Source organism: Toxotes jaculatrix, chromosome 1 (assembly GCF_017976425.1).
Source record: "Toxotes jaculatrix isolate fToxJac2 chromosome 1, fToxJac2.pri, whole genome shotgun sequence".
Lineage (NCBI taxonomy): Eukaryota > Metazoa > Chordata > Actinopteri > Toxotidae > Toxotes > Toxotes jaculatrix.
The window spans coordinates 3,691,342-3,712,302 of NC_054394.1; the positions used below are offsets into that span (position 1 = coordinate 3,691,342).

Genomic DNA, 20,961 nt, shown 5'->3' on the forward strand with positions numbered 1-20,961 from the left:
GGGAAACTCCAACAGCCAATCGGCCGACCAAAGGTGTAACTTCATCACCCAGTCAGCGACAGACATTTACATTCATAGTGCTGACCCTGCTGTTTGTGATCCAGCCAAAATAAAAACATGAATCCCAGAAACACACATATGTTTATCACTTTATGAGACCAGTGGGAAAAAAACGAAACAAAAGGTGGAGAAACATTACAAATGCAGCTGCTCCCATAAAGGATACAAGGGGTCAGTGAATGGTGTGATGAGTACGAAAGTGTGAAATGTGAATCATATGCTTGAGTCATACCTCTTGAATTACACCTCCTCTCTAAGAAAGTCAAGAAGAAGAGGGAGAACACATTTTGGTCCTGTCTCTGGAGCACAGTGGTCTTTCGCTCTGCTGTGCACACATTAGATTTGTCACAGAGCAAATAGAGACACGTCGAGTGCAGTCAAAACACTCTGAACCGTCGCGAGTTTCGGTGGGAGGAAGACATTTTCGCCTCCTTGTCACCAGCGTGAGTTTGGACGTACCATCACAGGAGTTTCGGTGACAGCCCAGTGAAGGCTGCTTTGTTTGCCTAAGTCATCTCCATTCCCTTTAATGAGCCATTATGGTTATGTTTTGTCTCCGTCGTGTTCGTTGGCTGGCTGAGTTTCTGAGATGGCAAGACAGAGGAGAATTGGATATGGGGCGGTGGTGGTGGGGGTAGGCCCCTTCTTCAAACCTCCTTGCAGTGGAAAGAGAAGCTGGAGAGAGACAAAGTGAAAAAGTGAGAGAAGAATTGAAAAAAAAAAGAAAGAAAAAAGAAAAAATGTACCAATATATTGGAATTTGATCAAAAACTGTAGCCAGTTTTTTGTCCACTTTTAATATTGTAGGCTCATTGAAGATTTTCTGAAAATACTGACACAGAAATCTTCAATAACAGCTCTATTTCACTGACTTAGGATAAAAGTGAAACAATTTCAATTGTTCCTCATTTCAAAGGACAGTATTGGTGCTTTGACAATGCACCAGCAATGATGCATATTGTGGGCTTACACAGTAAAACTACAGTAAAAATGAAACCAGTAAGACTAGTTTTAAAGTGGTTAGGTCTTGCTGGACCTGGTCACAACCGATTAAATCACCTGTGGCCTTACTGTCCCATTGTGATCTGAATAACTGTGCATAGTCTTTTCCATTTTGACAAATATTGGCAGCAACGTCACCACTGTACTTCAAACCCTACTGAACTAGTCCTGCAAGAGAGCAGTAAACAGCTCCCTTAACTCTTCACCTTAACTGATAACCTTTCCATCATCTGTCTTGTAGCTGTTAAATGTTTGCCAAATCAAAGCCTTAGTTTTGAAGCCTGGCTCTCCACTATCTTCCTCCTCATCCTCTTTCTCCTCCTTTTCTTTTGTCTCCTCTGTTTGCCTGGAGGTGCGAGGAGCTTCCTCTCCTCAGCACGTGGTAAACTGTAACATAGTGGGATGGAACATGATGTGATGTTGAAGGGGTGGGGATGGGGTGGGGGGGGGGGGATGAGGGGAGTTGGGTGGCTAAGCAGACACTGTGACAACCCACTTGTCAGCAGGTACTCAGTATAATTGGTAAACGAAGGCCGCGGGATAGTAGTGGGGCCCCTTCTCTTCTCTCTGTCTTCTGCTCTGTTGTTTGTTTGACGGGTGTTTGAAGTTGCCAGGTAGTCGTTGGAAGCTTGTTCCTTCCTTGCTTGGTTCAGAGAAAGACAGAGGCTAACCAGGAGAGAAGGAAAAAAAAAGGGAAAGAGGAGAAAAGAACACATTTTAAATATGAATGGCTACTGTGGTAAGTTCACTGAAGGTGATAAGCCAAGGAGTGGACGGCTCCGCTTGTACGTTTCATTGTGGATTGTGAATGGATAAATGTATTTTTCATTTCACTCTTCCTCCTCTCTCAATGCCAATCCCAGCCATCAGGTTCTGTTTGCCTTCTAATGAAACATATTCATCTTCATCTCGCTCTCTCGCGGTTCTCAAACTCACTTTACAGCATAGTCAATTAAACCCTTAGGGGCCACTCTGTGCATAAAAGGATATATAATGCTTTGACATTTCAGTGAGTCCACATTAGGCACACCCATAGAGCATTCTGCTTTGAGCTGGATGGGAAAGAGTCAAAGCCAAGCCTAGAGGTAGAGGAAAGCCAGTCAGAGGGATTGGGTCTCTTATAAGCTAGTTATCTCTTAGGATTCAGTTACTTATGCTGATGTAATAGGGCAATTGTAAGCTGATACTGAAGTCTTTCTGTGACCCCTACACTGGCTCTTGTTCTCATATTAGGATACCTAATATATATTAATGCTTATATAGTGTAACAATAGCCTAATTAATAAATAACTAAAATGGACTGAACTCAACCGGGGAACGTATAAGAGTTGTGGATCATCCTTTAAACTTCTTGAATTTTCGGAATGTCCTTTTAGGGCCTTTTGTTATCATCTGTTTCATCAAAATCTGTGATTGTCTGCTTTGTTTGCTTGAGCCGGTCCCTCCTAGACATTCATACAGTCATTGGAACAACTGGGGTCAGCAGTGTTACGATGCAGAGCAAGTTTCAAAACAAGCTCACTGCTCCAGGGCTCTGTGTGTTTGTGTGTGCGTAAGTGTGTCTGCTAGGCTTGTAGATGATCCTGCATCTCGATGGCATGAAACAGCTTGACAGGGCCAACTTCTCCTTAAGGCTGAACATCACCCCTTTCCCCTGTCAAAACCCCTCTGACTTGCGGGCTCTTTCTCGTGTGTGTATTCAAGTGCACACTTCACATGCTTTTCTTGGAGGCAACTCTGTACCCAGTTGGGTCAAAAGTGTTCACTGGAGTCAGTGCTTTTGATTGCAGTGTTTTATTGTTGCATCAAATCATATTGAAGGAGCTATCATTTTAAGAGGGTGATGACACAGAGGTTTGTGTGTGTGTTGCTGTGGAGCACTTTTTGTATTTAGTTTATTTAGATTCAGACTGGGCCCATCTTCCTCAGTGTAGCAGCAGAGACTCTAAGGTGTTAGGGGTTGATCAAGGAGACTTTCTACATAAGACACCCATGTGACAACCCCGTGTCCTTAAAATTACCTTTACATGGTACCAATTTTGTTGTGGTGAGAAACATAATCTCTGCTCTGTTCAGTTATGTTTTTATTTTAGTTTTTTTTTTTTTAACTCTGTGAGTGTGTGTGTGTGTGTGTGTGTGTGTGAAGCTCTCCATTTATTTACGTTTATGGATGGAAGGTGTACAAAGTGCAAGACTTTGATTTCGGAGACCAGGGTTCATATCCTGGGTCCCATGTGCGGTTAGCCTTAGGCAATAAAAGCACTTTAGTTAAGGTTAGAGAAAGACTGTGGTTTCAGTTAAATGTCAATACAGTAAACATGTCGTGTCAGGTGCTTTTGATTTTTTGAACCGCTTTCAGAACCCAATTATATTCTTAACACAAAAAATATTGTAATGGTATATTTCTATTCTAAATGGACTCATAAATCATTAGTAATTAAAAAAGAGATTAATATACTTTTACTAGGTGTTGTTTCTTTCCATTACAATAAATGGAGAATCTGTACACAAGAGACCACTTAATAAAAATGATTAAATAAATAGACTATTAACCAAACATAAATGGTAAAATCATATCAATCAATAAAGTGATGCTTTAAAACACATATAAAACACATATATATATATATATATATATATATATATATATATATATATATATATATATATATATATATATATATATATTATTTATTAGCATTTTTAGAAAAACAAGGGGTAAGTCCAGAGTGATTTGTTGTGTGTGTATGTAGGAAATGAACATTCAGAGGTGTGTGTGTGTGTGTGTGTGTGAGATGATCCTATCATGTCCCTACAAGCTTTCTGTACTCACCGACCATGCAACTGTCTAGTGTTTCCTCAGCCTCAGTAGTCATCACTACGCAGAATATCCTCAGTTTCTGAAGCATCTCCATAAAGCAGAATGTTCAATGCTCCATGAGCTGAATGTTATGTGTACATAATCAACAGGATGCATTATAAGCTGATCGTATCATTAGAAAATCTGAACAAAACAGCCAGAATAAATTGAAACAATATTTCTCTCTTCCTTTCTCTCATGTTTCTCCCTGTAATATTTCAACCATTCCAGTGGCATTTTTTTGGGGGGGCGGGAGAAAATCAGCTTAAAAATCTTTCACATGATAATTTGACATGCATAAGTAATATAACAACTCTGGTTAACTTTAAACACAGTTTAAACACAAATTATGTACTTTAACATGATTAATTGATTAAAAATGCCTTATGCTTCCTCTTTGCCTCATGATTGGTCATGCTTGCTGAAAAAGGGCGTGAGGGTCAACTGCATTCCACTTTAGATCATGTGGAACTCTGTGATTGGCTCACTGACATCCAGTCAAATAGGTTTGTGCTTGTCAGATGTCAGTACTCACAGATCTAGAAATCCCAGAAAATGTGTTTCCATTGGAGGATCTGAACACTCTTAACCAAGTGTTGTGAGTGCCCAAGAATAGCAAAAAAAAAAAAAAACCCAAAAAACCATCATGTTATAGTCGATACGAACGAATATTGTAGGAAAACAAAGAGGCTGTTTAGTGGGAAATAAAGTGCTTTGTCAGTGAACACTTCTCCAAAGTGTTGCAGATACGTTTATCAACAACGTTTTCTCATTATGTTTGTGAAATGCAAACCAAAGAGAATTAGATATCACAAATTAGTAACAGATTTTCTAGAACACAGGGTTGCCTAACCATAAGCATACCTCAGTCCTTAATCCAAACCCTGGTTTATTTTCCATAATCAAAATATTTTGATGACCATAACCACAGTGTAGCTGTCATGCTAAGATATTTAGAGATATAAAATAAAAATAAATAAACATAAAACATGGGGTTTTTGCTGAATGATTAATTATCAGCATCCTGCCTGGCTATAGGGTTGTATATTGTGTTTTCATTTTTTTTGTGAGCTACACTCCAGAGGCCAGAGAAAGTCCAACAAAAGAAAGATAAAATCCAACAGAAGTAGTTTTGATCCATTTTGCAAAGTCAAGCAAACTGCTTCCGATATATTTAGAGGTTTTTAGTAATTCAGGTTAACGGTTCATAGTTAAAGCTCGAGAGGTGTCGCAGCTTTTACAACAATTTGAAGAATTTCTTAATACCAGGATTCAAGCTATGGTTTTTAACTTCTCCTGCTGTCATGTCCGATGAGCAAGCTTTAAATTCATAGCAAGCCAACTCAGATTTCCTATTGAAAGAGGGATAATACGGCCATGTTTTCGTCGAGGATACTAATGTCGACTGTTTTATGGTGGATTGTACGTGATTCCTATTTGTTGATTATGTTTGTTTGTATCAGTAGATCTGCGTGTGTCAGTGTGTGTGTGTGTAAGATGAGTAAACTCTATTTGGTATGCCCAGCCACCAATATGTAGATCAACAGTGCTAGGCCTCTATTGTCTTGTGCTGCTCTATAGGGGTTAGTTGGCACTGCATATGAACAGATGTGTTTCATATCATTGTTGTTATTTACCAGTGATAGAGTCGAGCTCAAGAACATGTCCCCACCCCCCACCCCCTACCCCATTCTGATTTATTCATTCGGACAATGAATGTATGCAGAGATGCTGAAAACCTGGATCTTTTCTGCACGGATTGACAGGCAAATTTATTATTCATAAAAGCTAATGCATTGTTTCTGTTGCTTTAAATCTCTTTTTTGTTCTTTCATCCTGCTTTTTTTTCCCCTTTCCTGCATTCTTCTTCTCGATGGTGCACTGAATTCTCTTAGGCAAAGGTTGGCAGTTAAATGTCTGTGTTGAAATGAGAAGTTTGAAAGACGAAATGCTATCTCTGTATATATGTGTGTGTGTGTGTAAACTGATTTAAATCGCTCTTTGAGCCCTACAGAATGGCGCTTTAAATGTTAAATGGGGGTTGAAGCCTGCCTGAACTAATTTGTAGGGCTTTGCACCGTGTTGACATTTAAATGTGATAAGAATAGCAAACTGTACCGCCGACCTATTTGGAAGATGCTTTCGGAATACATTCACATCAGCTGCGGCCTATAATTAATAAAAAAAGACAGGCCTCCCTCGCTCCAGATTTGATTATAATACAACCTTATAAACACACCAGGGATAGATGAGAGGAGACGAAGAAGGAGAACTAGGGGAGGGAAGAAAAGAGAAGAATAACAGGAATAAAAACAAGAGAAATGATGGGGGCAGGAATTAAGAGGGAGGTGGATTGCGAACACCTGGTCTTTGAGGCAGATTGCGTTGGCTGGCTGCTGTGCTATCACATTACTCTGATCCTGCCTCTCTTGTTTGTCAGAGAATTGAGGAGAAAGAGAGAGAGAGAGAGAGAGACAGAGGGAGAGAGAAAGAGAGAGAGAGCGGGTGGGGGTCTGCAAAATCAGCATGCAAATAACACCACATTGTTAACTTAATCAGATGCAGGGGGAGAAAATATGGAGAGGGATGGGAGAAGTGTGGGGTGCGGTGGGGGGGTTGCCAGGGAGGTGAGGCAGAAAGGAAGAGGGGTTTTGCGGTGATAGGAGATGGCAGAGGGCATGCAGATTATAACCACCCACACCCCAGTTCCACCTCCCACCACTGCCCACATCCAACACCCTGAGGCTGCTCTGGAACTTATGGAGGACACACTCTGTGTGTGTCTGTGTCTGTGTGTGTGTGTGTGTGTGTGTGTGTGTGTGTGTGTGTGTGTGTGTGTGTGTGTGTGTGTGTGTGTGTGTGTGTGTGTGTGTGGAGAGAGGGAATTTGATGGAGCCTGGAAGCTGATGGAGCCTCTTCAGCGCTCCATCAAGTGGCAGGCACAAGCAGTTAGTAACCGGCTACTAATCTAGCATGTTTGATCTAACCGCTGGTGTCAGAAATGTTCATAACGCTACTGTAAACGTCAAGATATCTGCCGTAAACAAGAAAAGTTTCAAGGTCCAAGCAACCCTTAGCAAGCACTTGGACACTAATGACAGCAGCTGTGGTTCTTATAAATATCAGAAGGCCTCAGCTGAACTGTTTTGGATCTTAGTTATGCATTCTTTCAGGTTAGCACTTGTAAGGTAAACAAATTAAATATCTAAAATATAAAGCATATCTCCACAAACACAGGAGCCCAAGTGTCTGTGTGTGTGTGTGTGTGTTTGGACAGTGTAAGTTTGAATACAGAGGGTGTGTCAATGTGTGTGTGTGGACCTTTCTTGGTTTAAACACTGACCTTGTCAGTCAGTAGTCCTCATAGCGACCAGAGCCTGATCCTAAAGAGGCAAAATGTCATTTCTGAGGTCCTGGTCAAGGTTAGAGGTGAGGTGTGAACTGAGGTTAGGTAAAGTTTAGGGTTAGGCATGACTTGGTTATAGCTAAGCTGGGGGTTAGGGTTAGGCTGTCCACAATGAATGGAAGTCAGTGCAATGTCCTAAGAAGGATAGCTGGGCAAACTTGTGTGTGTGTGTGTGTCTCGAGGGAGAAGTTCATACAGTGTACTACAAAGAGGCCATTTTTCATTATAAACATCCACTGCCTTAATGAACTTAGCCCCCCACCAGAGCATGCACGTACAAAAATGTGTGTGTGTGTGTGTGTGTGTGTGTGTGTGTGTGTGTGTGTGTGTGTGTGTGTGTGTGTGTGTGTGTGTGTGTGTGTGTGTGTGTGTGTGTGTGTGTGTGTGTGTGTGTGTGTGTGTGTGCTGTCTTTTTAATGAGTGTGTGTACTGTAGCCTTTGTTGTGGAAGATAAGTCAGTGACGATGCTGAAGGTCAGGCAGGGCAGAGAAGAATGAGGAAAATGCAGTGTTGGCCGGGACAGACTCCTCCGAACTCAAACTCTGGTGCAGACAGACGCAAAGAATCCTGGGACACAGCCAGAGCATACCTTCACAAACTGACACATACACACCACACACTGGTGCTACTATGCTTGTGAGCATCTTTATTGGCTATTGACTAGATTTATTTAGCATAAAACTGCATTTTAATGTAAATTTAATTCTAATCTTAACCATAAATCTTAATCCTAATCCGTCCCTTTACAGAGGTGAGGGCTGACAAATTGTCCTCACTTTAAAGCCCTTATGTCTCAAGTGCAGATAAAAGGCTCATGCACACAAACATATTGAGACAGGCTGTTTTCTGTACTTGAATAAGTTCTGCCCAGCACATGTATGAACTGTGTGCATACAGAGTATACATTTTTTGCCAGTGGAAGTTCCCAGTTGTGTCTGCTTGAGTTTTCTACTGACAATACACTGAAAATGCCTATGTATGTGTGTATGTGTAAGACTGTGTTTTGTAGTCCGGTTCACAGAGAGGCCTGTGGAAAAAAAAAAAAAGCTCCTCTGAGGTTTCACCCAACTTCTCCCTCCTGCTTTAATCACGGCTGCCTTTCACTGAGTTGCTGGCATTGATGTAAATGCTGCCTCACTGGCATGTCTCTTCCTCTTTCACTCTGTTTCTCTTTATCCATCTTTCATTTCTTTTATTTTGTCTTGTAAACCTTTTCATCCCCCACCCCCCACCCCACCCTCTCGCCCAAACCCCATCTCTGATCTTAAGAGCAGTCGCCGCTGTGTTTTTCTGATAAAGTCTGATAGATAAACATGCTTTCTTATGTCCCTGAGGCCCTCCGCCCTCTCCCCTGAGAGCACACCCCTGTAAAGCACTTCCTCTGCCACAATTAGTCTATAATAAATACACCCTGGCCTTAAAGTAGATAATGCTCTCTCACTCTCTCTCTCTCTTTCTTTCCTTTTATATCAAGTGCCACATTAGCTTGCTGTACATATTTGACTTTGAAGCAAATGGAGAGAAAGAAGAGAGTGGTGTGATTTATTTATTTTTTCTTTCTCTCCTTCCCCAGTCACGGCAAAAGTGCGTGAGAACAATAGCGGTTGTAAGGCCACTATGAGATATTGTAACATATGCAGAGAATCGCAAGCATTTCCACTCAAGTCTCAGCTTCCTGATGGCTTTGACAAGATTAGTTTGCTTTCTTAAACAGGAAGTGTGCTGCTTAAAGAAAAAAAAAAGACACAGCATGGTTACATAATAAGTTTGACTACTTCTCAGAGAGCTAAAGTTCCTTTCAAACTCCTCAGATTAAAAGAGGAGACGCCGAAAGTGGGAGAGGAGAGAGATAGAAAGGGGGGAGTTTATCAAAGTGATGGAATAAAGAGAGATTTAACACGGTCATATTAAAAAGACATGCGGCAGTTTCAATATTTAAAAATCCCATTTGCTTCGACAGAGGAGCTTTTTCATTCAAGAGCATATGGCAGCAGTACCTGTATTCTGCTTCTCTCTTATCTTCCTCAAAGACAAAGAGAAAGAATGGGTAAAAGGGGTGGCGGGGGGTGGGGGGGGGGGGGGGGGGCGCTGAAGAGAAAGAGATACTTTCAAACAGACATTCAGACATTGAAGAATCATTCAATTATCGGCAGCATGATGTAAAATAATTACCTGACTCACTTCCTGTAATGAGCGCTGCTAATTAGCCATAGACTTTTGTTTTAGTTGAAAAAAGAAAGAGAAAGTCCCAAACTCCCAACAGCAGAAAAGCTGTGAAAAGATATGTTGTATGTTGAGGTAGCACCCCATCTTTTCTCTAAATACACACATACACACGCACACACACACATACATGCGCTGTGACTCTTTACTATAGACTCACTTGGCTTGAAGTCACAATTTACCTCCCAATGTATGCACACACACCTCTCAGTAAATAGTCGAGAGTGCACAAAAGAACCGTCTTCTCTTAATTAGCTGTGTAACAATTAAAGTCTCCTCTTAGTAAATTGAACCTTTGTCTCCCTTGCCTCCCTAGCTTGATTTCAGCACCTGTCACAACAACCCCTCCCTTTACCACCACCTCCACCGCTGCCACACACCCACCACTGTTACCTCCACCCCCCACCCCCCCCGACTGTAGTCATTATGCAAAACTCTACCAGAATGCTCCCAGCATGAGTGGAAGAAAACAGCAATTATTTCTGATATTCTCTTATTTAGGCCATATTGACATTCAACTACTTTTTCTTTCACCGCACGAGAAACAGAGTGAGACTGATCTCGACTTTGTTTTAGTCTCAGTCCTCAATCTTGCATGTAATCGCTGCAGTCACTCTACAAGAGACATACAGGCAGCACTGCTCCATAATGTGACCTACAGATTTCTGTGTGTGTGTGTGTGTGTGTGTGTGTGTCGCTGTTTGCAGCACTGACATGCAGTGCAGAGGGTGACCAGTGATGTAAGCTATGACAGATACACTGTAGTCATTGTCTCTCTGGCCTCTTTCTTCCTACAGTCTAACCATGCGTGAGTGCTCTACACTACCATGTTTGTTGTCTCTCTCTCTCACACACACACACGCGCACACACACAGACACACACACACACAGACAGACACATAGTGTTTTGCTCTGGTTTTCTGACTGATTTGACAGGAAGAAGAGTTTAAGCACCAGACACAGAGCAGACCAAACCACACAGGTACAGAACAAAACATTAGAGCCACATTTTGAGTTGAGGAGAAAGTTGATTCGAGAGGCCATGCCATTGTTCTGAGGTTATACTAAGTGCTAGTTATACTTGGTGGAAATAAAACCACAAATGCATCTGTACAGAAACAGTATATGCGCATAAAGTAATATCAAAGAACCTTTATAAAGATAAGCAGTGACAGTTGAAATTTGGGTCAGTAATGATTACATTTTTAGCTGTCAGGAGGAAACGACTGATTATCCATCCTTTGGCAGCTAATTATTTTTCTGTTTATTGCACATGTTAAAGGGCCACACTGCTATTTTTGTATGGTTTACACTTAATAAGATATACTTTTAATTTTCCAAGGCCTAAAGGATTCGAAATAAATTTCTTTTTTAAGTCTAGGTACCAATTGGTTCCATTATTTTTAGAGTACTGAGGAAATCAGTGTGTAGAGACTTCTTCTTCCATATATATATATACATATACATGACCCTTGAATTTGTTCAGCTTGAGAAAAAGAAAATTCACATTTGCTGCTGATGTTCCATAAAAGGACATAATCAGAAAATATGTTTAATAATGTCATTGAAAGTTTATTAGCAGCCAATAACAGCAACAAAAGAGTAAGCTGCACTAGTTGCAATATTAAAGTGGGACTGATGCAGTGTACAAGTGTAAGATGAGGTACATTCACTATCATTATCATGTCAGCTGCTGTAATTTTTACTTGTTGTTTTTGGCTTTCACTGTTGTCACTGTACCTCACTAAAGAGAGGCTGCTTTACAAATGTTTAGCACTATTAATCCTGTGCTCATTGCTCTGCTTTATTCGCTACTGCAGGGGTCTTTCCACGCCACTGTGACCACTATTGTAGCACACTCAGGAGGGGAGAGGTGTTCACAGATGTACATGCACACACACACACACCCATACCCTCACACACATAGAGACAGAGACATCTGCAGGTCATCATCATCATAGTGGGAATAATACCAGGGATGGTTATCATAAAGGGAAGCTTTGAGCTCCCGGCCGTCTTGGGAAGATGATTTGGCTGGCCCAGAACAATGAACTGTGGGAATCCGCTTGTCCTGCATTGATCTTCCTCCCATGGCATCCCCTGCAAGGCTGTCAGAGCGACGGACGGATAAAAAGACCAAAAACATTTTTCTTTCTCTCTCTCTTGCTCTCTCCCGGTGTCTTTCTTTTCTCGCTGTCAGGAAGGCTCCCACTGATCAGCAGGGATGAGCTGAAAGTTGAACTACCTGTTGACAGGACCTCTTAAACAGCCCTCAATGACATATTGTTCAGGAGAAAGAGGGAGAGGCAGAGGCTCCTGTTCATTCACTCATTTGTCACTGATCCATTGAGTCTGTAGTCTCATCAAATCCTTTCCCCCTTGCTGTTATTTTCTCTGTGTTAAAGCGGAGCAGGGGGTTATGTTAATTTAGGGTTATTCATACGTTTGAAATCATTGGATGTTTTGAGTTCATACGTCTCTTTTTTTGTTTTTCCAGAGTTGTGTTTTAGATGGTGTCCACTACAGATTTATGAAGGTTATAAGAATGTAGTTGGTGTGTGTGATTGTTGTTTTCAGCCAGTCAGAGCTCTGGATACAGCTGTCCTTTGAGAAATGGGGGCGAGGCACACATATTTACATTTTTATTATTATTTATTTTATTTTTATGTAATATATGTATTAAAATACTAATTTTCACATAAAATAAATCTTATGTGTTTGCTCCTATTTGTAAGAAAAAAAAATCCCCATTGTTTATTTTTAAATCAAATCCAGATGAGATCTGATCTGGCTCTTTTTCTGTTTTTTCATTTTAAAATAGAACAATCAATTTGTGGCAACTTCACATCTAATTGATAGCACAAAGTTATGAGTTCTGATCAAGAGGCTTTGGGCTTGGGATGGAGTCAGGACTGAATCTGGTATGGGTTGTGTGAGTGCCTTCCATGTACAGTTCAGAGTGTTTTCGCCTCATTACAGAAAGTAATAATGCAGTGAAGTCAAAGAGCGAGAGAAAGAGAGAGAGAGAGAGCGAGGGAAAGAGAGGAAAGAAAACAAGGCAGCTTTTTTTTATTGGATTAATTAAATGCCTTGCAAAGACCACCTGCAACAGAACAAAACACAAGCCAGGAGGAAACTTGTATCTGGTCTATTTTACCTACCAAGCACTAATTCTAACTAAACCAACTTTTCCCAAAAGCTAATTGATCTTTGAAACGAGGAGGAAGCTCTGTTTGTACTTTGAAAACACTTTCACAGCTTTTGAATGGCTCCAAACTCTCAGTGCGTGTAACATATGGTAAATGTCCACATTGTCCCCTCAACATCAGATCACTGTAGCTGCAACACAGTCGTCTCATTAATGATTTGGTGCAAATATGATGGAATTCAACACATTGTTAATAATGATTGATTTGTTTAACGCAATGAGTTTGTTCATTAGGACTTAATGAGGTATTGCATTGTGATTAATCGATGGCTTTTGTGTCGATACATGCCAAAATAACAAAGTAAAGTCCAACTAATGGCTTTTCGATCCTTTAGTTTCCCCTCATCTTGTCTTAAATGCCAGAGGAAAGTTTTATGACAAAACTGTGAATTCAAGTAAAGTAAATTCAAGAAGTATGTTTGCGAATGTTGATTTTAATATGAATTTATAATAGGTATCTATTTCTAATATTGAAGCCGCCTTTCATATACTGCAGTAATTTATATGGTTACAATTAGAGAGGAGTACAAAAAAATCCCATATGCATTTATGATGCTTGCTACTATTGATAAAGACAGAAATGAACTGAGCATATTCAAATGCTGAAATACACTTCCATTGTATTACAGATACCACTTATAATTAAGCAGAGGCTTGAAAAGGAAAAGAGAGGCAAAGAAAAATGCATTAAGAGAAGCAGAGTGACATCAGTTTCTGTGTATGTGTGTGTGTGTTTTGTGTGTTTATGGGTGCACGTGGTGCTTTGCTGAATATTAAACCACAAACTATAAAGACAGCAACTGAACCATCGTGAGAAAATGCGAAAGGAAGTCTTTGTGGTTTTAGAGGTATCAGAGGAGCCAATAGCTTTAATGAAGCAGCATTGCTGTTCATGCCAGGAAATAATAAGGTTATACAGGTTAGAATAACGGCAGATAGATACTGTGGCAGGGTGAAGCTACTGAGTGGATGTGGTGCTCATAATGGAGTCTACACAAGCTACACAGCCGTCGTGGCAGAAACAGAGTGGCCCCAGGTCTTTCTTTAATACAACTGGTAAGAATGACAAACCTGAGCCTTGATCTTCTAAAAGTATAATAGTGTTACTCTAATATTATATTATATTATAATACAGACAGGATGATGACAGAATAGAAAGAGTTGTTGATGTGATTTCTGTGAGCAGTCATTTGATAGTGCTCGGTGAGTTGCAGAAATACTCACTGTGTCTTTTAGAGGGCATTCGCATATTGAATTGTTGTCTGTAGTCAAAGGGTTGTGTTTGAGTGCGTGTATTCGCCCGTGTGTGTGTGTGTGCATGCGCGTGCGCATTCCTACTGTTCCACCACCCTCAAATTCCCTTGCATGTGTGTGTTGATATGAGCAGAGGGGGGATGTCACATAAGAAATGTCCTTTTTAATCAGGGGAAAAAATATAAAATGACTCGGGAGCAAAGCAAGCATATTAATGTGCCTCATTTGCATACGCTCGTCAGCCAGGATACGTTTATAAAAAACACAAACTGGATTCGTCAGTTCATTTCACATTATTCCATTGTCTATCTGCCTTTGTTATATGTTAAAGATAAAGGCAGAAATCAAATTGAAGAAAAGGGCAAGCTGCTATCTCCCCAAATGAGCAACAGCTCATCAGCCTAGTTTAAATCACAGATTTCTATTCCAAAAGGCAGCCGCCTCTGTAAAAAAGGCCCATTCAAATAAGGTCTTCTCCGATATAAGCACGCCTGGTGATGGAAGCTGGGGTGTCACATAAATACAATTTAAAACCTAAGTCATTTAAGTCAGCCTAACAAAGTTTTATCTTTCCCAGCAATTCTCTCCCAGTATTATTCTCATAATAAATGTACACATATACCCTGCAGTATATACAATACATATGTGTGTATGTGTGCGTGCGTGTGTACCACACTAGTGTTTTAGAACACCTCCATTTTTACATAGTGTAAGTAGTGTCTCTGTTTGCTCTGAAATTAAAGCATAGAACAAATAAGCGATAAAGATTTTAAAATTGAAATGAAACATAGTTCAGAATGTTTGTCCCAGCACTGTGGCAGAAATTCCCACACGTGTTGCACTTGCAAGTTGCCTTTCTTCCACCTTCTGTCCAGTTCGTCTCAGACCAGCTCCATGAGGTTTAAGTCTGGAGACTGTGCTAGTTTTCTTCATGTGAAGCCACCATCTAGTTCTTTTCTTTGAATGTTTTTGGGTCATTATCTTGTCGCAGGATGAACATCTAACCAACCGACTTCCTTTGTTACTTGTCTTTTTCTCATCTTTCTGATAGCCATATACAGAACTACTTCCTGCAGTACAGTATTGTCCTAATAAAGCATCAGAGGATGTTGAAACACTTTATTCCAACACTGCCTTTGTACACACAGGGTTTGTAAGTCATTAACAAACGTTGGGTCACATGTAGGAATTGTTCAAGGCTTCATTTACTTCCAATGCTGCAGGAAAGTGGGGAGTGAACCAATCCCTGATCCCTGATCCTCACTTTTTGGTGACCTAAAGTTTAGGTCATACGGTGCCAAATACATGAATTGCCATATTATTAATTTATTTTGTTTATCAATATGTTTTATTTCCTTTATAAGAACACAATCATAAGATCTGTCATAAATTTAAGTAGGCCTTGATGGGAGTGTATCTATCTGTTAGACATAAGCCTGCAGAACATAGCAAGGCCATTATTTTCCTGATTAATTCAGTAGAACTGCTTTATGATACTTGTGGGGAGAATTCAAAAGGCAGCCCACAAGTGTCACATTCCTTTAAACACAAGTGGAAGCTGGTCACAGTCTCCTAATTCATGTCCTCAAGATAAGAATCCACGATCAACAGTGAGTTGGAGGGGCCAGTGGCTAAAAGAACAGGCACCCCCTATGTCTACTAACCTCCTACTGATGGGAGAGAGAGGGAAAAAGAGAGAAAAAATTCAAATGAATGAATGAGAAAACAAATGAGCCAGGCACAATGTAGAGTCCTCCATGCTTTAGAAACATACTGTAGGTGGAGAGAGAGAAACAGAAAGACAGAGTCTGGCAGAACCTTAGTTGCCCTTCTTGCCTGTAAAATGTATACTGAACATGTGTGAACATATTTAATGTGGGTGTGCCTCATTGCTGCCAGATTGGGTCCATAAGCTGTCTAAAATGATACCACTTTCTCTTAAAAGTGAACTCACCTAATGCCAGTGCTTTACACTGCCTCTCCATGAAAGGATTTTTTTGATGATTATAATGTGTAACAGCACAGTGGCTGCCACTGTTACCAGGCAGCATACTAATCAGTGTAATGAGATATTATACAATATTTTGTTGACCAAAGCAGAACCATGGTTATTGTTTCTGAGGGTTTGACCCCTGCCAGCAGCCAGAGGAAGTGTGCAGATAGATGTTTATACCTCACCATCTGGAGAGCAGATGGATCTGCATTAAAATCAATGTTATTCTTTTTTTATTATTTATTCACTGATGTTGTACATATGAAATGAAAACACTTACGATTATAATACAACATGCTCAGAAAGTCACGATATATTTCAGTAGTACTATAGTAACTCAGGACTACTTTTGTTCTGTGTCATGCAGCAGGTAGAACAAATACAACAAAGTAACTGCTACCTGCTTATTTCTCTCAGACTGAAGGGTGTGCTTATCTGCTATCTTTTTTTTTCTTTCAACACAGTAACTATTGTTTTCGCCACCTTGGAAACTGTAAAAGACTTAGAGAGAAGAGGATAGACTGTGAGCGAACAGGGGGAATAGAAACAAGCAAAGGGAGAGCAAAGTGATTCAGATCAAATATACGGCGGCTCTTTAATGGAATATTGCGCCAAGACAAGTGTCATTGCACCAAGATAAGAGTGTTGTGTTTACTGGAGTAACCCCTTGGTTTTAAGTGCTATTGTTAATATCATAATTGTAGTATTGCAGTGGCTTCCTGACAATGCTGTTGCTCCATTTCATTAAGGCATGTAATTGGAAGAATTCTGATAGGATGGGCACAAGTAGCTTAATTATACACTGCTCACTGTGTTTACAGAGTAATTATTCCATCCAAAATGGTGTTACATTTTGAAAAAAGTTCTAAGGAGTCACAGCTTTTTCCAGGCCCTTGGTGCTGACAATTCATGCGGTGCTCTGTGCATCAAAGACAATAAAATGTATTTCCCTGTACTGGGTGACGCAACACAGGTGTTGTTTCCCTAAATGAAGTTACATTAGTTGTGACTATGTGGATGGACAATAGTCTATTTGTAATCTGCAAAGCAAATATGAAGAGCAGATCAGCACCCACCATGGCATGGTATCTTTTTGTTTTGTTTTGTTTTCTAAAACCTACATTGTTTTGAAATATTTCTAATTCAGCAGTTCTCTTATTTTTAATGTGGTTCCTTCTTCCTGTCTTGTTTTACAGGATGGAGGACTCTAGTTTGTGTCTTGGTGTGTCGTCAGCGGTGCCTGATGCTGATGCCCATCTTAGCAGTGCAGTCTTGAATGGCCGCTACCCCATAAGTCAAAAGCTTCACCAGCTTACTGCCCAGCTAGGACACGCCTTTCCTGACCTGCACCGCCCACAACAGATCCCTGAAGAGAAAGCAGCCACACCTTTAGACGAGAAGACCCACCACGCAGCCCTGGCTAGTCAACCTATCAGCAGTCAGATGGCCCTGCTAGCCAATCAGCTCAACCGAGACATTGACGCAGGGGCACTAAGTGGGCTGAACGGCCGTGTTGACCTGCAGCAATTTCTCAATGGCCAGAACTTGGGTATCATGTCCCAGATGAATGATATCGAAGATGACGCCCGCAAAAATAGGAAGTATCCCTGTCCATTGTGCGGCAAGCGCTTCCGCTTTAACAGCATCTTGTCACTGCATATGCGCACACACACAGGAGAGAAGCCCTTTAAGTGCCCCTACTGTGACCACCGAGCAGCTCAAAAGGGCAACTTGAAGATCCACCTTCGCACCCATAAGCTGGGGAATCTTGGTAAGGGCCGCGGTCGTGTCAGAGAGGAGAACAGGCTGCTGCATGAGCTGGAGGAGAGGGCCATTCTGAGGGACAAGCAGATGAGAGGGAGCAGCAGTCTCCTCCAGACAGCTCAAACGCCCCATCTGGGGCTCAATAGCAGTTCTAACACCCATCAGCAGCAACTAGGCTCAGCCTGTGGCCTCCTTCCCCCCTCTGGCCTTGCCACTCCAGACACAATTTCCCAGCCCTCTTCTTCACCCAAGCCAGCTGGCACCCAGGATGAACAGTCCCTGAACCCAACAACAGGCTTTCGCTGTACCTTCTGCAAAGGGAAGTTCAAGAAGCGTGAGGAGCTGGACCGCCACATTCGCATACTCCACAAGCCCTACAAATGTACCCTATGTGAGTTTGCGGCCTCCCATGAAGAGGAACTGATAAGTCATGTGGAAAAGGCCCACATCACAGCTGAGACCACACAGGGCCAGGGTTCTGGTGGCTCAGGCGGCATGCAGATGGCCACTGAATTCCGCTGTGATGTGTGTGGACAGGTGTTCAGCCAAGCTTGGTTCCTCAAGGGCCACATGCGCAAGCACAAGGACTCTTTTGAACACTGCTGCCAAATCTGTGGCCGTCGCTTCAAGGAACCCTGGTTCCTCAAGAACCATATGAAGGTACATCTCAACAAGTTGGCCATCAAGAGCAAGCCACCCCAGCCCAGTGAGCAGGACATGGCTGCTGTCAATAGCATGAGCAATCTGGCTCAGGAAGCTCATGCCAACCTTTATTCCCGCTACATCTCCTGTCTTCAGGGAGGCTTCCTTTCTCCAGACAAACAGGGCCTGAGTGAACAGCACCAGATGTTTGCTAAAGCAGGTATAGCCATGAAGGAAAAAGAAATGTTGGGGAAGCTGTTGGGGCCAATGGCAGGAGGTATGGGCCATGGGCTGGGTGAAAATGAGAAACGCTCACTCCTGGGTTGTCTAAACCTTGTGCCACCACTCAAGTCAAGCTGCATGGAGCGCCTCCAGGCAGCCGCAAAAGTGGCAGAGATGGATTCCCTCAGTAGCTACCAAGCCTGGCAGATAATGGCTCGTGGCATGGCTATGGACAGGGCTTTCATGCCTAAGGAGCAACAGCAGCACCAGCACCATATACCCCCAGGGCAAGAAGATGAGATGGGTGGTGCTGGGGCCTTGGCTTCTTTCTCAAAAGACAAACAAGACTACTCCTTGATTTCTTCCAATGATAGCTCCAAGCAGAAGCAGCTCTCTGAGGCCTTGCAGGGATCCAAAGCCTCTAGTGGAGCCATGATGTCCATGAAGGAGGATGGAAGAGGCTTTGACAGTCACCGTGACTTAATGTCTCACCATGGTAGTGCTGAGGCTCCTGGAGCCTTGGCTGGCTTGGGAAGTCCAAACATTGACTACAGCCTCTCCAGCCTCTCTGGCCTAAAGGAGAAGCCTTCAGAGTGCCCTGATTGTGGCCGGATCTTTAGAACCTACCATCAGATGGTGGTCCACTCCCGCATCCATGGCAAAGACAGAAGAGGCATTGAGGAAGTTCTCCAGCAACAAGGTCTGGATGAACGCCGTGGATCAGCCAGTGACCCTGAGTCCCAGTCCATCAGCCGCTCCACCACTCCTGGTTCATCCAATGTGACAGAAGAGAGCGGAGCTGGAGGAGGACACTCCCAGACTGGAAGCGTCCAGGATGACAGCCCACATCCCTCCTCACCATCTTCAGGTAAGAAAATTTTAAAAAATCAGAGAATAAAGGACTGCAACTTTTATTCTTTTGTCAGTTGTGACGTACACATATAATGTTTGATTAATTTTACTTTTACTGCTTCACTGTCTGACTGTCCTACAATTGTACATAGTATAAATATATATATGGAACTTAGGTACTTAACTTCAAATACCCACGCATATATAGGATACCTTACACACACACACCACATACACATAGAGAGAACATTCAGATATGTATACACAGACATTATTGAATTGAAGTGTACATATTTTGTTGCACGTATCATATATATTCAGCTATGCTCAGTTATATGTTGTCACACTTTCAAATTCTTATTCTGGACATAATAACAATTGTAACAATTCACATTAAGCCAAACACAAGACTCTAGAGATCACAATCCAGGAAGAGACCTGCTTCACCATTGCATCCATGTTTGCAGGTTAGCAGTCTAGATCCCTGTGGAACATGAGTAAAGAGTGGGAGCGTAGGGACGAACTCGTTTTAACCACAGCGATTAATAAATGTCTTTAATAAACATGTTGGAGACAACCACACCCCTCCCCTCTCTCTACCCAGCAAATACAGGCCGGCCGGGGCTAGATAAGTGTATGTTTAGTGGGATTAAGGGAGGCTCGTTGCTAATGATTACACAAGTTTTTAAAGGTAACTTTCGCTTGCTCCTCAGGGCACTATTCTGGCGTTAAGTACGTGCGTGGTAATTAGGTCACGACTATGAGATAATCAGTCGGTTTAAGCTAAACAAGACACTAATTAAAGCTATACATATAAAACAGGTCAAAAAAAAATTGGTGAACTTCATTTGCAAAAGCAAGGATGTGCTTTTAAGTCTTCTGAGAAAAAAATATAAATAAATATAAATATAAATCAGAGTGGCTTAGCTTAAGGCTGTAAGCAACTTAATTCCACCAGTGGAGACGAAATTGTTTATTTATTCACAGAGGCATAAAGTCCTTATCATGCCCGTGTAGTGTGATGGGTTTGAACATGGGATAGGCTATGTTTATTTTAATCTAAGAAATAATAACAGACAACCCCCCACCCCAATTAGGAATTAATGAAAATGAGAGTGAGATAAAAACCTATTTTCTTTATAGAGACTATTAAACATAACACTTTCTCAACAGGGTGGGGGTGTAGCGGATGTAATTATCTTCTGAATTTTAATGCTGGAAGTTTCTCTCTCCATCTGTCTCTCTCTCCCTCTCTCTGTATGTCTCTTTTGACTCAAGCACTTTGAATCTGATGGGTACAGCTTGTGGTGTTTCAACAGCTTCAGAAGTACTGTATTAACAACGAGTGTGCGGTATACAAAAAAAAAGGGAATTAAAATAATAATTGACAAATAAAACTAGTAGAATTTACCACCAAGTGCTAACAAAACACAAAGGCATGCATTAGATTTAGTTGAGTGGTTAAATCTTGCCCC

The 20,961-nt window shown here is 41.5% G+C and overlaps 1 protein-coding gene across 2 annotated transcripts in view; it reads left to right on the top strand.

Annotated features, from left to right (window-relative positions):
- The window catches only part of znf536 (zinc finger protein 536), a 205,201-nt gene that overhangs the window by 99,503 nt on the left and 84,737 nt on the right, over positions 1-20,961 (top strand). The window contains exons 1-2 of one of the 2 annotated variants that reach the window (XM_041033538.1): positions 13,698-13,815; positions 17,203-19,502. In XM_041033538.1, coding sequence (XP_040889472.1) covers positions 17,204-19,502 — 2,299 coding nt within the window. In that variant the 5' untranslated portion in view covers positions 13,698-13,815; position 17,203. Of the gene's footprint in view, positions 1-13,697; positions 13,816-17,202; positions 19,503-20,961 lie in introns of those variants that run through there. The other variant, XM_041033530.1, reaches the window with a different exon arrangement.